Source organism: Podarcis tiliguerta, assembly GCF_965153285.1.
Source record: "Podarcis tiliguerta genome assembly, chromosome: 14".
NCBI lineage: Eukaryota > Metazoa > Chordata > Lepidosauria > Squamata > Lacertidae > Podarcis > Podarcis tiliguerta.
The window spans coordinates 28,906,732-28,923,799 of record NC_139547.1 but is presented as its reverse complement, the minus strand read 5'-3'; the positions used below and the strand labels follow the sequence as shown (position 1 = coordinate 28,923,799).

Genomic DNA, 17,068 nt, shown 5'->3' with positions numbered 1-17,068 from the left:
AGAACTTCCTGAAGTAGCAGCTCCCCAGTGACGCAGCTCCACACACTGATGACTCTTGTACCTTCTCAGGCCAGAGTTGGCTCCCACAACCACCCCTGCCTTTTAATAGCTCCTGCCCATTGTCTGGTTTTTACAGTGGGAGACTTCTGATGTACAAAGTGCTGTGTGCAGCCTTCATCCCCAGGGGAGGGAGGGGAGATCCAAGCCCATGCATTGCCTGCTGGCCTTGGTCAGCTTAGTTAGGTTCTTTCTGCAGGAATGAGTAGGCACTAAACCTTTGTTTACTTGTAGCCTAACAGGACATACTACCTGATGGACCCAAGTGGGAACGCTCATAAATGGTGCAAAAAGATACACGAGGTTTGGCGACACATATACCACCAGAACACTGCGAAATGAGACTGCCCCCCCCCAGTGCCCTGCCTCCCTCCTTGCTGCTAGAGCGCCACATGCTCCCAGCCTGAGGACTCCTCCCAGCCCAGCCTACATCCATCTCCAGGGCCAAAACTAGTTCCTTCTCTAAGGAAAAGCCCAACCAATGGAATTCAGGGTCGCTTTGCTTGCTTTTGTGCTTCTGTTGAGGCTTCCAAACACACACACACTTGCACAGCTCTCTTTGCTGCCGTGAGAGACTCCCTTGGCTTCTGCTGCAAACTGCTGACTTCAGTGTAGATGAGTTAAGCCAAGGCACGCGCACAGCCCAGATCATGTGGGGCGGGATTATTACTGTGACTTTCCGATTTTATCATGCAACTGTGTTTCGTCAGGGAGCTTTGAAACATCTCCGTGTGAGAGGCCACCATTGTTTCTGCTGCCACTTCCTCCCTTCTAGTTGGTCTCTAGTTGGTATCCAGCACTTGTAACCGCTGCTGCAAGCGGATGGAGGCCCTTGCCGAACCCTTCAGGCCGTGTCCAGTTGCAGGATTCTCCATGGATGGTACTTCTAATTGCATGTTTTGCAGATAGATACACTCCGGCACAGGTGGTAAGAGAGGGAAAATTTGAATGTGGCACTTAATCCTGGAAATCAAATTTCATACAATTTTAAACATGGAATTTTAATTTGATGCATTTACATGTTGAACTAAGGAGCATTAAAGTTACCAGCATGCTTTTAACTAATACTAACTGAGAGGTTGCCTAGTTAGTACCAAGCTGTATTGATGTAGTAAATAGACTCTTCACCTTTTCCGAAGAGGGGGAGGGGGAGCAAGCTGGTTCTTTCCAGGGTGGAGCACTGCAGGGGGCTGGCCTGTTGTGCCTGGGGAGAGAAGCGCGGTTGTACAACTGATGACTTGATTTGTTGTCTCTTTGTATAATGAGGTGTACAAATATATTCCTGTCTTGTTCAATGGCAAAGCGTCAGACCTTTTAGCAACTTTGAAAATATTTTACATGATTTAAATATATTTAAGCCCCTCCACTAATCAGACTAATTGTTGTGTTTATGTAAAAATGTTGATACAAAGGAGGGGAAGTGTATGGTACTTGAGTCATATCTATCAAATGTTTCATATCGTTCTTTTGTCCTTTTCCTATTAAACTGTTATGGTCAAACATTTCTTGTAACATAGCAAAGATATTGCTTTCTCACTGCAAGCATCCTTTCTCTATGGTGTGCTCTGATATCTGGGTAGCCTAAGCTTTTTTGCAGGGAGGGGAACAGGTTCTTGCCCAGACACCAGTTCTCTTCCTCACCCCCCAAAAGTACTGGTACCACTTCTGTTCACTTTTCACTTGTACGGTAAGAGAGAATATTTCACTAGTGCTGAGCAAGAGGTGTCAGATTTAGGTTCCATTTTGAAGGTGAGGGTTTCTCTTGCCCTTAAAGTCAGGAGTATACTTGGAAGTGGAGAGTGTCTGGTTGTTGCTGGAAAGAAGAGAATCCGCTCTTTTCAAAGTTCCACCAGCACAAGGTGAATAGCACTTCTGGAGCAGATGAGGCTGGTCTACTGTTATCTCTAGTTCTGTCTACAAGTTGGACCATTTTTCCTGTAAAGCTTTGACACACCCACGTGTTTGTTCATACATGCACACTGTCTGCAATAGCCATCACATGGAACCATGGATTTATTATTTTCCTGTAGCCAGGCAATGCAACCATGACTCTTAACAAGCCACCAGAAGTAGTGGAGCCAAGTAGAAGTGCTTTTGGCAGTGAGAATCCCCTTCCAACAGCTGTCAGTCATGCTGGTTGTTTTTCTTCCTTCCCCCCACCCCTTGGTAAAACTGAATCCCATTGGGTGAAAGCAAGTGGCAACTTAGCATCACCCACAACTGTGTTAGATTGTCTCAGGAGAGGTGCTGGGAAGCTCCTCTCTGGAAAATGATGACACACGCAGATTTGACTTCTCCCATGGATGATAATTGTTCTGCACAGTTCATCTCTCTAATGATTCAAGGAGTCTTTCTAGTAAGAAATGTCCAGCGACACTATTATGTTGGCAGAACTGCTCTGCGACTGCACCAGAGGACACATTTTTCTGCTTGGCTTGCCTAAATTTGCTGGCTGCATCCTGCTATTTACTTGGATTAAGAGGAAGCATCTCTGCCCCATTAAAAATGGTGTCCCATCTCTTCCTGTCAAGCAGTCTCTCCCAGCCTTGAGAAGAGCCAGGGGGAGGACTATAAGAACAATAGCACTAAAGGGGAAGAGTCAGTTTGGACCAAGGGGGAACAGACAGGAGGAGCACAGAAGGGAAAAGAGATCCCGTCATCTCACTTTCACAGCAGATCTGAAGCTTCGAAAGGCAAGAGAGCGGAAATGCTGGTTCAGGTGGCTGAGTGGACACCTTTAGAATAGGTGATAATATAATTCAAGTCTGGACTAGGGTTGAGGTATCTAGTTAACAGCACTCTCCATACTCTTGCTCTCAACTAAATCATCTCTCTTCAGCCACTTTCAGGACAAGTGCAATAGTCTTAAAAGCCGTGTTTGTCACAGTTCACACTGCTGCAAATATTAGACCTTGGGAGGCAGGTAGCATTTTGCTGCTGCATTTGACTGGATTTCTAAACTGCTTTGAGGGGTGGTTGTGGTTGTTGTTTTTACAATCAAGTGTATATAAATAAACCACACATAAGGCTGAGTGTTTTGGGAAAGTTCTGTTCGAATTACCACATAGACAACACCATCAGGTATTTGGTCCAGGAAGACAAGCTGGGTCTGCTAACTTGTAAAATGCTGGCACAAACCTTTTGTGCCCCAAACCCAGCCTCTGACTCTGCTTCTCACTTGCCTCAGATTCACCCATCTTCTGCATTGTGAAAGAACTAGAATTGTTTGGAAGCTTCCCATCAATTAAGGAGCAAACTAATGTGTGAAAAGCTTGTTTCAGTTTATGCAAACTTGTTTCTGAAGTCCATGAAGCTCAAAGTGAAAGTTCCAAATGGGAAGCTCTGGGTTTTTCAGGCATTAATTCTGGTTATAGAAATAAACATGAGACCTAGGTTAGTATATTCAGTGATGAATTATTTCATGGGGTAGTGATATAAATTAGCTTGGGATAGCTAATTCTTGTCTACAATTATTATAAGCAATTGCAACCTTTTGGTATGCATGGTACTTAGAAGCAAATCCCACTGAGTCTATGGGACCTACTCCCAGGTAAGTGTGCATAGGAGTGCACATACTTTTAAGTGGTGATCAAGCTGAACTCTCCAATAGTAAAAGTTGTAACAATATCCAGTTTTATTGCTACTTCATAGTTACATTATAGGGGTATTTATTTCTGAGCTTTTTCCTCTTAAAAATTGAGTTCCTTCTGTTGCTGCATGATGATGCTTATGTCTGCATACTGTTTCTAATCCCAGATAATAAAACCCTCCTGTTTATTATGGTGATTGTTTCAAGTTTCAACTTTTTTATTTCTTCATTTCTTTCTAAGTGGAAAACCTAAGAGTTGTATAACTTAAGATGCAGCAGCTTGCAGTTTCATCTCTAACACACAGCATTTGTATTGCATGTTTGAATAAAACATATCTGCGCTTCATTCACGTTCCCAAAATAGCAAAGCAAATTTAGGTTTAGATAAGTAAACATTGCATATTCCATGGTTCAAAACTTCTGAATTCCCCTATCTGCATTACATATTGCCAGTATGGAAACTGCTGAAGAAAAAAGTTGATCCATCTTTAAAGCAAAATACTGGTGGATCCTCCATGTCTTCCTGTATCAATCTGGCAATGGATTGGTAGACTCTCTCTCTCTCTCCATGTCCCACAATCCACCTTGGCTTGCATCATTCACTTATTTTTCAGGAGCTGGGTAGGTGGAAGCAGGCCAGTCTCCAGTTCCCAGCCCCTTTTTTGTGTGAGGGCCATGTATTGTCATATTGTGGCCCAGAAGTGGTTCCTGGGTCCTGAGTGGGAAAAGAACACACAGGCCCCATTATGCTGCATTAGAGTAAGGCTTGCAGTGTCAAACATTACTCCCCCCCACAAAGGTATTTTAAATGCTCTTTAGGATTAAGGCTATCCTTTCAAAGAAATGAGGGCTGTAATGGCCAACATCAGATCAGTGTATTCATGAGGATGCAGGCAGGGCTATATCCCCCCAACAGAGGACATTTCCACCCACCCTGGCAGCAAAACACCTGCCATGTGTTATTCTGCTAACCGTGAAGCCCCAAGCCAGTCCAGGCAATGTGATCCAGATCCATTTCATTTGGGGTTTAGGCCCAACTTTGGCACAAAAACTGCTTTAGTGGCCATGTATGATGATTTCTGTCAGAAGAGAGAGGAAATGTGCCTCTTCTTTCTCCTGTCTGCAGCTTTCAATGCTATCAGCCATGGTATTCTCCTGGAGTGGCTGCCCAAGTTACTGGTGGTTGGCACCGCTTTCTGCATGATCATTTCCAGAGGGTGATGCTTGGGGAGTGCTCTTCGGCTCTGTGGAGCCTTCAGTGCGGGGTTCCTCAGGGTTCGATTTTATCCCCCATGCTACATGAAGCAGCTGAGGGGTTATCTGGAGTTTCGGAGTATGCTATCAGCAATATGTGGAGGACACACAGCTGTATTCCTTTACATCTGCAGGTGAGGCAGTGGATGTGCTGCATTGTTGTCATGCCTTGGTAATGGCCTGGATGAGAGCCAACAAACTGAAGCTTTATCCCGATAAGACTGAGGCACTGTTAGTGGGCAGTTCCCTGGACCAGATGGATGGGAGGTTGCCTGCTCTTGAGCGTGTTTAACTCCCTGTAAAGGAGCTGATGCACAATTTGAGGGTGCTTCTAGATCCATTGCTGTCACTTGAGGTTCAAGTGGTCTCAGTTGCACAGAGTGCCTTAGAATTACAGAATTGTAGAGTTGGAAGGGACCCTGAGGATAATCTAGTCCGACCCCCTGCAATGCTGGAATATGTAGGTGTCCCATATGAGGATCAATCCCAGGACCTTGGCATTAGCAGCACCATGCTCTAACCATCAGCTTAGACTGGTGGCCCAGCTGCACCTCTGTCTGGACAGGAATAGCCTAAGTTCAGTTGATTATGCTCTGGTAATCTCTAGGTTAGATTACTGCAAAGATGGTTCAAAAATGTCAGTGGGCACAGAATTCAGGAGTCAGGTTGTTCACCAGGACAATATGCTTGAGCATATAACACTGATCCTTTCCCAACTACCAGTAAGTTTCCAGGCCCAATTCAAAGTGATGGTTTTGACCTATAGAGCCTTAAAAACTACTCAGGACCTCAAGGGTATGAACTTCTGATATGAACTGAGGCCCTTCGTGTCCCTCCTTTGTGAGAGGCCCAGAAGGTGGCAACATGAGAACAGGCCTTTTCTGCAGAGGCTCCCCCTTTATGTTTTGTGCCTTCAATACTGTTAAGTTGTGGGTGAACATATCAGCGATTTGAATGACACAGCGATTCTTCAAACAGCTCTTGTTTATTCACAGGCCAGAACAGAACTGAACGGAAGGGTTCAGCCAGCCTGCTTATATAGAGCTCCACTACAAGGCAACCGTAACTACTTTCTGTATCTATCCAATCACTGAATGTCACTTTCAATCCCTTATTTGCATATGTGGACCTGAGTGAAAACTATCTACAGTATCCCCGTGCTGGACCAGGGTGAAAACTTCAGTAAATAACAATTACAGATTAGTAGGTGCCAGGCAAAAACATTCTTCTTCTCCCAGGCCTTTGGCTGATTGATCCAAGGTTTTTAAAATTTTTTTTTTTGGGGGGGGGGGGTGCTATTGTTTTTTGGTTACTGCTATGTTGCGTGCTTTTGTGCTATAAACTGCCCTGTAAGCCTAAAATGAAGAGTGGTACAGAAATTCAATTTAACTAAATAAATGTGGGCATAGATTGGGTATTGACATGCCCCCCGCTTCGCCCGCAAACTCAGGCAGGGAGAGCACAGCGCTTCCTGCGCGAACGGTCTCCTAGCAGACATAGAGCTCCCCCCCCCCCCCCGTCCTCCATCGGCGCGGAAGAAGAGGAGACCAGGCGAGGCGGAGGTTAGATGGTAAAAGCGGCCGGCAGGCAAAGAGTTAATCTGCGCCTCCGCCCCTCATCCCGCTGGCGCACCCAGCAAGCAGAAGAAGCCCGCAGAAGGGGAGGGGCCGCTCTCCCCCCTCACTTCCGGACGGCAGGGGGCGGAGCCACATCGCCGCCGCCGCACATGCGCTCTCGGAGAGCCTGCTGGGACAGCGGCCCGGAGGGGAAGCCTTTCGAGTGCGGACCTTCCGGCGCGCAGCCAGGATGGCGGCGGAGGGCTCCTGCGAGCTGCCGGTGGTGCCGGCGGCAGGGCTTGGCCTGTCCGGGGCTCCCTCCGCCTCCTGCCGGCGCTGCAGCAGCAGCTCCAGTTCGTCGTCGTCGTCCTTCTCCTCGCCTTCGTCGTCGTCCTCGTCGTCGTGCGGGGGCTGCCTCGCTCCCCCGGCCCCTCCCGTCGCGGGCGGCGTGCCCGGGAAATGGGTCCGGCTGAACGTGGGCGGCACCTGCTTCCTCACCACCCGGCAGACGCTCTGCAGGGACCCCAAAAGCTTCCTTTTCCGCCTCTGCCAGGCCGACCCGGACCTCGACTCCGACAAGGTGAGGGGGCGCCGCCGCCGCATTCTGCAGGTGCTCAGGGGACAGGCCGGGCGAGGACCCCAAAGCTGGGCCGCCCCACCGCGGGCACTAGGCTGGAGGGCCCCCGCTTTGCTGCCCCGGTTCCTCCTGGAGTGCCGGGCCTCTGCGTGAGAAAGAGCCGCTCAGGCCATCTGTGTCACGGCGCCGTCGTTACCGTGAAAGAGGCGCCCACCGTCAGGTTCCCGCTCTTTTCTGGTCGGTTACCCGCGAGGTTGGCCGCCTTTTCTCCCGCATCTTGGCAGGCAACTTTAAGTGTTGAGCATGTATAATTAGTATGCATTAAGCATAGTAGGACTTGCTTCCGAGGAAACATGCATAGGGTTGCACTGCGAGTTCACGAGGAATCCATACTGTCTTGAGCAGAGGGTGTGGAGCGACGGGGTTGAAGGGAGATCTCAGTGCCAGCTCAAAGCATCTTGCTGCCTAAAGTGAGGCACCAGCCGTGGCCCCCTTTCTATAAAAGGGACCCTTCCCATGCCTCTGCAAAGCCTACCTGGGCCTCAATGAGCATGCTGCTGGTCCCTAGGCATACTGCAAGTGAGAGACTCCAGTACTGAAGCGCTGGGCCCCATCAAAGCCCACAAGTCTTAAAAATGTGTGAAGTTTTCAGTTTATCAGGACTCTTTAGCAAGCAAGATATTAACACAAAGCAAGGTTTTATGAGGGGAAATCAAACCCAAATATAGTTGTTCTGGCCATGTGGCCAGCTGGCTGGTCTCGGTTCCAGCTTGGAGATGCAGGCCAAACGGGTCCATCCTAGGGGCTACATGAACCAGGTGACCCACCTGGGATTATGTCCTCATGATTTGAGAAAATAAAGCCTGACTTGTAACACTAATGTTTCTAACACCCTAGACAAAAGACAGATTTCTTAGGCAGAACAGAAGTAACAAGACATGGAGAATTATTTCACTTGTAAATCTAAAAGGGCCATCAAAGGTTATCTGATCCAACTTACTGCTGATGTGGAAAATCAGCTTTGGGAAAGAGACTGTATTTCTTGAGAGTCACTCTAAAAGGCTTGTTCAAAATAGCTTTGTCTCCGGGCTTCTTTTAGTAGATTGAAGGTTCTCTTGTTTTACCCAGGGGGGATCTATGATTTTCCAAATGCTGGTGGACTGTGACTTCCATCATCCATGGCTGGTAGCAGGAGCTAATGGGGGTTGGAGTCCAACAACATCTGCAGAGGACCGGATTAGCAAAGACTGGTCTAGACTCTGCATACCTGGGCTCTGGGCATCTCCAGGCCTTGACTTCTCTTCACCAGACAAGTTCCTCTTCTCTGGGGCCAGGATGCCAACTTGAATCAAATATGGGGGGGGGGGGGGGAGGTAAGCTCCAGTCCACATAACTGATCAAATGATGCAGTGTAATACACCATTTGAATGGCAATGCCCATCAACTTTAGCCCCCCCCCCCAAATATATTTTATTTGGGGAGGCTGAAGGAGACCTTTGCCCCTAGGAGTTGGTTCCTTTTCTCTGGAGTAAAGTTGTTATTCTCTCTTCTGGTTGGACTCGTAGATGAAGGCAACATGCAGAAAGTCTTCTCCCAACAGACTAACTCACAAATAGCTAACTTGGTGTCCTCCTTATGTTGGACTGTGACATGCTTCAGCGCCAGCCAGCATGACAAATGGACAGGGAAGGGTGGGAGTTGTAGTTCAGCAACAACTGGAAGGCACCATGTTGGTTGCTCCTGGACTTGAATAAGGAAACTTCAAAGGGGTTGTGAAACGTGGATTTTAAGCTTTAATGCAAATGTGACACCTCTTTTTGCATTTCATTTCCATATGATCTCACTGTTTGTATTTCTTTCTCTACACCTATGTAGCAATGGCATGCACTGTATCTGATGAGGTAGATGCTAGTCCATAAAAGCTTACAGTCTTCATAGTGCCCCTGGCTGCTTAGTTAATTGTTAAGTGTGCCTTGGCAGTGGTCAGATTGCACTCCAGTCCTGAAAGACTCAGTTGGCATATAGCTTAAGCTTGCTTTTAATGACTCAAGTGAGCTGCCTCTCCTTGCCCTTTAGTTCCTGATAACCCCCCTTGTGTATTGCCTCAGAGTGCAAGTCTGAACTTGCCTAGATCATGTTGTTTGTCGATGCTGGTTCTTACTTAACTTTTTAAATATTCATTGAAAAAATAGAGTAGCTACTTTCATAAACAGTGGGCATACACTAAGAAAATCAGACTGTCAAAACAGCTGTCTCCCAGTAGGTCTTGCCATATTTGCTCATGAGACAATTGTAGGAGGGGGAGAGGGTCCACCTTTCAGGTTGCTCCTATTGGCATAAGTACTGCCAAGCAAAAAACTAGTTGTCATGTCGGTATAACCCTAGAATGTCAGTTTCTCAGATAAGCTTTTTCCACAGTTTCCCCCCCACTGTAGCCTTTTCCATTGCTTGGCTAATTCTAGCCACACTACCACAAGCATAATAGTAATCAGATCCTTATGGAGCAAATATTTATTAGGTCAGTTGAGTAAGCTCAGCAGTGCAAGATTACAGTCTACTCAGATTTGTTTTCTGATAAGAATAGATCTGTGTTCTTGATTGTGCACTTAAATCATGGGGTCAGCAAAATCCAGTGCTGCTGGACTGCACATTGTACATCTCTGTGCCAAACTCTGCTTTCTAACTTTAGAACTGTGGCAAGCCTGTAATGAAGTGGGGGAAAGAGCTGGATAGATTATCATGGATCCATGGTTTTTACATGAAGGTGCCTCAAATCCACTATCAAACCAATGCTTATATCTTTGTCCATGGGCTGCTCCATAAAAATCACAGTTCATCATGGTGCCAAAAATTAGACCCATGGTAAAACTCATTCAGATCCAAGAAAAGCCATTTCCAGGTTTCATGTTTTTGCTAGTGGTGCAAAGACTCACCAGAATTGTGAATTTTGCAATGCAGTTGTTTCATACTTAGAGAGATAATTTGCATCCTCAAAGCCTATCCATCCACAAGTAGGCTGTATATTTATTGTAAGATACCAATCAATGCAACAGGACCTGGATCCTTCAGTGTGGATCTTCACAGCATGGACTGAGAGCACCAAGGATTTATTGGCCTGAAGTTTGCAACAAGAATGTAAGAGACCTTGTAGCATCGTGCCACGACTATTGTATGTTATGTCCTGGAAGTACCAGGACTGTGTACAGCAACAATGGGCTGTGTACAGCAACAAGAAGCTGATTTTTGTGGTGAGTAACCAGAGGTGTGAACAATAATGATAAGACAAAGGTGGTCAAGGGTTCTATTTGTAAAAAAAAAAGATGTATAGAGATCAGTGCTTCTTCATTCCCAGTTCTTTTTCACCACAAGCATCACGTAGTATTAGTTTTACAATTTTATAATGTTCATTGTCTTTTGATAGTGAATTTGGGGCATTTTCATGTAAACATGTTGTCTGATCTTTCTCTGTATTCCTATGGGCATTTATTAAAAATAATTATATACCACTATTTCATAGAAAAAAAATCAGAGTAATTTACAATAATGCATAAAACTATACAATCAAAACCATAAAAATTTAAAATCCGACATCAGTTAACTGTCATGGTGTTAGATGTGGACTGTGATTATGTAGTGGATTTTGAGTTTCTCTATTTAAAAAATGCTGAGCTTTTTTTCGTGAGAACTACCATTCTGGCCCCTGTAGAACCGAAAGATAGTGACTATTATGTTTTCAATGCAATCAGTGGGGATGGATGCAGGTTGTGAATAGCTGGTAGATTTTTGTGACCTGCTTTCTAAGAATCAAAAGGATCCATGCCTAGAATCTAGGTTTTTGCAGTATGGTAATGTCACAAAACACTGGATCCATGATCTTTGTAGTGCATTCTGCCACCATATTTATTTATTGTTGGATTCCTCCTTTCAGAGTAAAAACTCCCAATGTGGTTTCCGTAGAAGCAGTAGCATACAATACATAAAAAGAGCCCATCTGGTCCAGCACCCTGGGCTCACCAGGTGCTCAAATGAATAGGCCACAAACACGACCTGAACACAGCAGCAGCAGGAGCACTCTCCCTTTTGGGCTTCCCTCCAACTGAGCTTCAGAGACATAGCACCTCTGACAGTGGAGGTGGAACATAGCCATTGTGGCTAGTAGCCATTGGTTGCCATATCTTCCATGAATGTGTCCAGTCCTTTTTAAAAGCCGTTCAAGTTGGTGGTCATCACTACTTCTTGCAGGAGTAAATTCTGTAGTTTAACTATGTGCTGTGTGAAGAAGTCCTTCCTTTTTTCGTTTTAAAAAATCTTAGTGGAAATTCAGTTCTTGTGATTTCCTTTATTTTAGTTTTGGGTTTGCATTTTCACTTTTATTCACAACATTTTATTGACACTTTTATTGTCACAACATCCATATTTCTATATCAAGGAAAAATGAATGAAAAGTCCTTCGTTTCGTCTGTTCTAAATCTTCAAAAGTTCAACCTGTGTGTGGCCCTGAGTTTTGAGGGAGGGAGAGGTTTCTGTACACCATGCATACTTTTATACACCTCTGCCATGTGTCCCCCCTAACTCATTTCCCCCCTCTAAATATTATAAATTGCAAATATTTAAGCCAATGCCATAAAAACAAATAACATCAGGGCAAATTTAATAATTGGAACCACCCCTATGAGAAAGCACGATAACACAATTGTCGTTCAGGAAAATGCTGTGAGACTTGATTGGATGGTGAATTTTTGTGTTCAGCTCATAAAAATAATGTGAATTCAGAGGGCTCTGGCAACCTTCTGCAAAATCATATTTCTGTACAGGTGTGTAACAAAATACCTTTTAAGCCCCTTTGATGTTTTATTAAACAGCCCCTCTTCTTGACAGGAGGATGAGATTTTTGCTGATTTCCTGTTCGGTTCCTTTTGCCTTCCAAAAATCTGCTCCAGATGGTTGAGGGACCCACCAGAACCTTTGGGTAGGGGAGATTACTGGGGTCTGCAGGGAGAATTGGAGAAAGCCCTCTTCCTGTAGTGGATACCTCAACTCAGTCAGAGCACATTTTATGAACTGTAGGAACCATTCATTACATTTCTAAGCCTGGATCTAACCCGGAGATTTGAGGGCTTTATTGCTTTGGTTGCAATTTTAGGTTTATTATTTAGTATAAAGACCATAACTACTGGTTGAATAAAATGGATTGTTCTCATTTGCATAAACGTTATTAAGCTTTTCTTACCCCACATTAATATTGATTGTCATTTGAGCCAAATTATTAATTTTCACAATCCCTTGCAGTAATTGATTAGAGATTAGAAACTAGCTGAGTAGTATCTCTGTTTCACAATTAAGACCTCCATACTGAAGCTCTGATTATGCAGTGCATTGAATCCATGGTGGAAGCTTCTGATTTATGACATGGATGAGGGCATGTCAGGGTTGGAATGTCAGGATCTCTGTGGGGTCTCACACTAATTTAATCTGGTATTTTAATTTAGTTGGCTGATCTGGGAATAGGATGGCTTAAGTGTGATAAGACAATTTCTATATAAATAAGTAACATACATATTTTAATTAGGATGAAACAGGTGCCTACTTAATAGACAGAGATCCAACCTACTTTGGACCGGTGTTGAATTATCTCCGACACGGGAAACTGGTTATCAATAAAGACCTCGCAGAGGAAGGTATGTTTTGCTGTTTAGGAAAACTGCTTTAATGTTTGATCACAGCTGTGAAAAATCACTTTGGGTGTAATTGGTTTCACATATGCAAAGCAGGGCAGTCTGTTTGGGCTGGGCTAGTTTGTAGCATTACTGTGCAGCTTGCACTGGGCTTCAGATCTTGAGACCTGAATGATCCTTTAGAAACCAGGATTTGGCACCTGAAGTGCTGTGAGGTCACTGTTTTGGGGAGGTTGTTGGCTGGTGCATGACCTACCTGGAACACTCTCCTTGCTCCTGGGCTTTCTCTTTCTGCTTTGGTCTTGGAGCAGAGGCCTTGCCTTATCCTGACCAGGGCAACGGGTCAGAGGGACAGTCTGCCGCTTGGCCACGCAGTGCCTCTCAGGGCCTGTTTGTGACATAGACTTTCTCACAAGTAGCTGGAGTTTTATGAGGCCCTCTTTTGACTTTGTGTTCCCCTCCAATCAGGTGTGCTTGAAGAAGCTGAATTCTACAACATCACATCCTTAATCAAACTTGTAAAGGACAAAATAAGGGAACGAGACAGCAAAATCTCACAGGTAGGACCTGCTAGTTTTTTAAAAAATTGATTTGTTTTTGAGGTAGCTTTGGCTTGACTTCATTTCAGAATGTGTGGCTGTGTTTGGTGCCCAAACTGAGGGAATTATGAGAAGTGGCTTCTGGTGGTATCAGATGCCCTTTTTCCTTCCGTGAGTGAAATGTTTGTGCTTGTGGCAATGCCAAAAGGGAGGAGGGCAGGCAGCAGAGAGATCTCAGCAGAGGCTGAGGCAAGTGGCTTTTTTGCACTCTGGAGCTCAGTGGTAACGGAGAAGGGAATGATGGTTGAAACCAGTGGCCATTCTTGGCCTGCTTCATCTTTCAGCTGTCTCTCTGTGTTTTTCACCAAAGGTGCCAGTCAAGCACGTTTACAGGGTGCTGCAGTGCCAGGAAGAGGAGTTGACTCAGATGGTCTCCACCATGTCTGATGGCTGGAAATTTGAGCAGGTAAGAGAACGGGAAGCAAACACTTCAATCTTTCAAGGACCATACAAACAAACAAAAAAGCAGGCGAGAGGAGTGTGAGGGTTGGAATAATTGTGGGTGTTGTGGGCTTGGGTCCTGGAATGGTCAGGAAACTCAGACAAATGTTTGTACTTTTACAGCAGTTTGCCTGGTTGCTCAAAGTGCGTCACATATTAACTCTAGTTGTTTCTTAAAGTAACTCTGTAGAGAAGGACAATACTGGGAATAAGCCTTTGGATGTGCCACTGAGCTTGTGCCTTAGGAGATGCTTGATTTGCAGCATCAGCCTGAGTTGCACCTTCTTGGCATTTCCATGGGAAATCACACAGCAGGCACGAAGCACTTCATTCCTCCAGCCCTGTGCCATGTGGCCATTTCAAGGCAAAGATCCATTTGCTCCACTTTTTATGTAGAGAGCTCTTGGAAACATAGTCCTCTGGGATTAACTCTGGTGGTGATATGAACACTGTTACACACAAAAAAAAACCTAAAAATTAGAAATTCTTGTAACTAGGCTCTAAACTGTAGCCATGTAGTTATGTTTGTCCACCAAGATGCCATGTCAGTGCCAGTGCTTCAGATCCTGCCATCAGTATTGCAGTACTGATCAGATCACTGGTATTTGTTTGTACAAGCACCACAGCTCTCTGTGGTGGAAGATTCTCAGTTAATGGAGATTTGGAGATCAGGAGGAATCAAGCAAAATCTTTTTGGCTCAGAACTGTCCCTCAACAGGCACTAGCTCTCCAAGAGCAAAGAAGAGTGTGGAATCCCCACAACTATGTCTCTGGGCCTGTATTTTGTACATCCATTGTGGATGGCTCTAGGCCTGCAGTCTTCCTTCTGTGCAACATTCTAGGAGTTTCACAGCTGTGTGTTTACACAGTCAGTGCTCTGTGTGGTCAGGATTGCTTACACTCCATGTGAAACACTGACGCCTCCTATCTGCACAATGCCACACTCTCCTGCCTGAGCATGAATTATAGGAAGGGACAGGGGCCACTCTTAATGTTAGATGCCCCTTGTGGGAACAGGAAGGAGAGAGCTCCACCTTTATTTAATAGCCCAGAATGTTGACTGTCAGAGCTTTGGTTGTAATCCCTTATTAAGTTCTGTCTGAAGCACAAGAACAGCCTCCCTCAGTTGTCTCTCTTTCCCACCTCCAGCTAGTCAGCATTGGATCTTCCTATAACTATGGGAATGAAGACCAGGCCGAATTCCTTTGTGTTGTTTCCAAGGAGCTGCACAACACCCCTTATGGCACGGCCAGTGAGCCCAGCGAAAAGGCAAAGGTGAGTCATCTTCAGGGTGGAGCAAGGCCCAGCTGCTGCCTTCCTCTGCCATCAAAGGTTGTTTGCCAGTTGCTGCTAAGAAAGGAGCTTGCTTGGGTATCCTCTGCCCACCCTTTCTCAGGTGTCCAAGCAGAAGACACACATGAGCACACTGAGCAGTTGTGGAAAAAGGAGACTCCAACATCACACCTCTTATGCAGGAGCAACAGTAAACCTGCCTTGGGTGTGATAGAGCACTGAGGTGCCTTCATAAGCCATTTTAGGCTTCTGTCCATTTCATTGCTGTTAACTGTATGAAGATACCCTGCCCCATGCAAGGCTTGCTACTGAAATACACTTTTAGTGAAACTTGATCAATAATGTCAATGATGTTCTTACTTTCGAGAAAGTAGTGAGAGTCCGGTGTGTGGCTAATATCTCCTGTCCTGGGGCCGACGTGGAACCCAATTCCGGCTGTCAGCTCCTCTGAGTTAAACAGTCCCTTGATCTACTCCTAGCTTTTCCATAAATCATGGCGAGAAATTTCCCTCTGGCCTGTGAAAGCACTCTGCTGACACGACTATAATTAGAGGCCCTGCCCTTGGTTGCCAATGTTATTGTCTGGCTGCTCTGCTGCGGTTAAAATCAGGATGTCTGTGTTCATGTCATGTGGCATTCAGTAGAGACAAAAGGGTCAGAATTCCGGGGGATGGGGGAGAGAAAGGCAAAGGGGCATATGTCCCAAGATGCATCAGGCCTATGCGAGGCTACAGTCGACTGAGATGAACCAAGGTTCTGGTGTCATACACCATGCTTGCATAATTGTTAATTAACACACTCGTGCCATGGGCATAAGTTAATGCCAGCCCTCTCTGCACATTTTTCATTGAGTTTTCAACATAAAATATAATGAAAGCCAAACTAATCAAAAGAAGATAAATAGGCACACAAAAGAGGACAGTAAAGAAGTAGAAAATGAAGAGAAGAAGGGGAAAAAAAACAAGCTTCTCTATCATAATTATATCTTAACCTTTATTCCACACACAGACGGGTGAACCCTCCCACCTGGGAGCTTCCTCTTCTTTCCCCAGCCTCCCTCCCTGGGAGATCCTCTCTGCCCTGCCCCTTGCGCTGGGCCCTTCATCTTCCATCCATCTGCACCTTTTTAAATGAAGCTGCTGCTGCTGTTGTCCAAGAAGCTGGCAAACAGTGTGCCAGGCAGCTTGGAAGCAAATGTGCGATTTCTGTATCACTGTCCTATTTCACTCTCTACCTTATGCTTTCCCTTGGCCTTTGGCTTTGTAAACAGACAGCGAGATTGTAGAGTGATTGTTTCTGAAGGTGCAAATGATGTGCCAGATGCTATAGTTATGTTCAGAAAGATCTAAGCTTCAAGATCCTTGCATGAACTCCTGAATTAATGAAGAGGGCACAGATAGCAGGCAAGGTCTTTTGTGTTCATCTGGCACTCTTGAATTGTGTGGCATTTGCATGCTAGAGAGAAGTGGCCATGCTGGGATTTGTGCCTGTTGAGAAGGAGGAAGATGATGTTGGAGTTGGGTGAATTAGTAAAGGTGCAGGGCAGAGCCGACAGACACGAGAAAGCCCAGCTTCTTGCATCTTCACTAATGGCCAGTCATAGTGCAACAAGACCTCTGGCACACGAGGTGGAATCCAGGTGTCCTTGCAGGCATGAGTGCTCTCCAGCTCACACCCTGCAGAGCAACTGCTAACCAGCTAAGAAACTGTTTGGATGTTTATCAAGAAAGGTTGTATGGGGGTGGGGTGATGGTGGCTGGGACACAGGGCAAAGGGACAGGCATCTCTCTGAGTTCTTTTGAAGAGAGAGGTGGCTCTTATGCACATCCTTAAGAGTTTGCTTTTAAATATATCAACAAAAAAACAACTCGGGCTCCCATGCCCAATTAAATATTGATTAACCAAAAAAAGTTGGTTGGGGGAAGTTACACAAAAGGAAGAGGGAATATGGAATTACAGCATCTGAGCCAGACACCCAGAAAGTTACTAAACTGCTTTCACATGAAAGCACATAGCCACCAAAAGGT

The 17,068-nt window shown here is 45.4% G+C and overlaps 1 protein-coding gene across 3 annotated transcripts in view; it reads left to right on the top strand.

Moving 5' to 3' along the window:
- The window catches only part of PDPK1 (3-phosphoinositide dependent protein kinase 1), a 41,801-nt gene that overhangs the window by 15,750 nt on the left and 8,983 nt on the right, over nucleotides 1-17,068 (top strand). The window contains exons 1-5 of one of the 3 annotated variants that reach the window (XM_083412675.1): nucleotides 6,642-7,036; nucleotides 12,603-12,711; nucleotides 13,177-13,268; nucleotides 13,618-13,713; nucleotides 14,898-15,023. In XM_083412675.1, coding sequence (XP_083268801.1) covers nucleotides 6,707-7,036; nucleotides 12,603-12,711; nucleotides 13,177-13,268; nucleotides 13,618-13,713; nucleotides 14,898-15,023 — 753 coding nt within the window. In that variant the 5' untranslated portion in view covers nucleotides 6,642-6,706. Of the gene's footprint in view, nucleotides 1-291; nucleotides 3,841-6,641; nucleotides 7,037-12,602; nucleotides 12,712-13,176; nucleotides 13,269-13,617; nucleotides 13,714-14,897; nucleotides 15,024-17,068 lie in introns of those variants that run through there. The other 2 variants (XM_083412676.1, XM_083412674.1) reach the window with 2 other exon arrangements.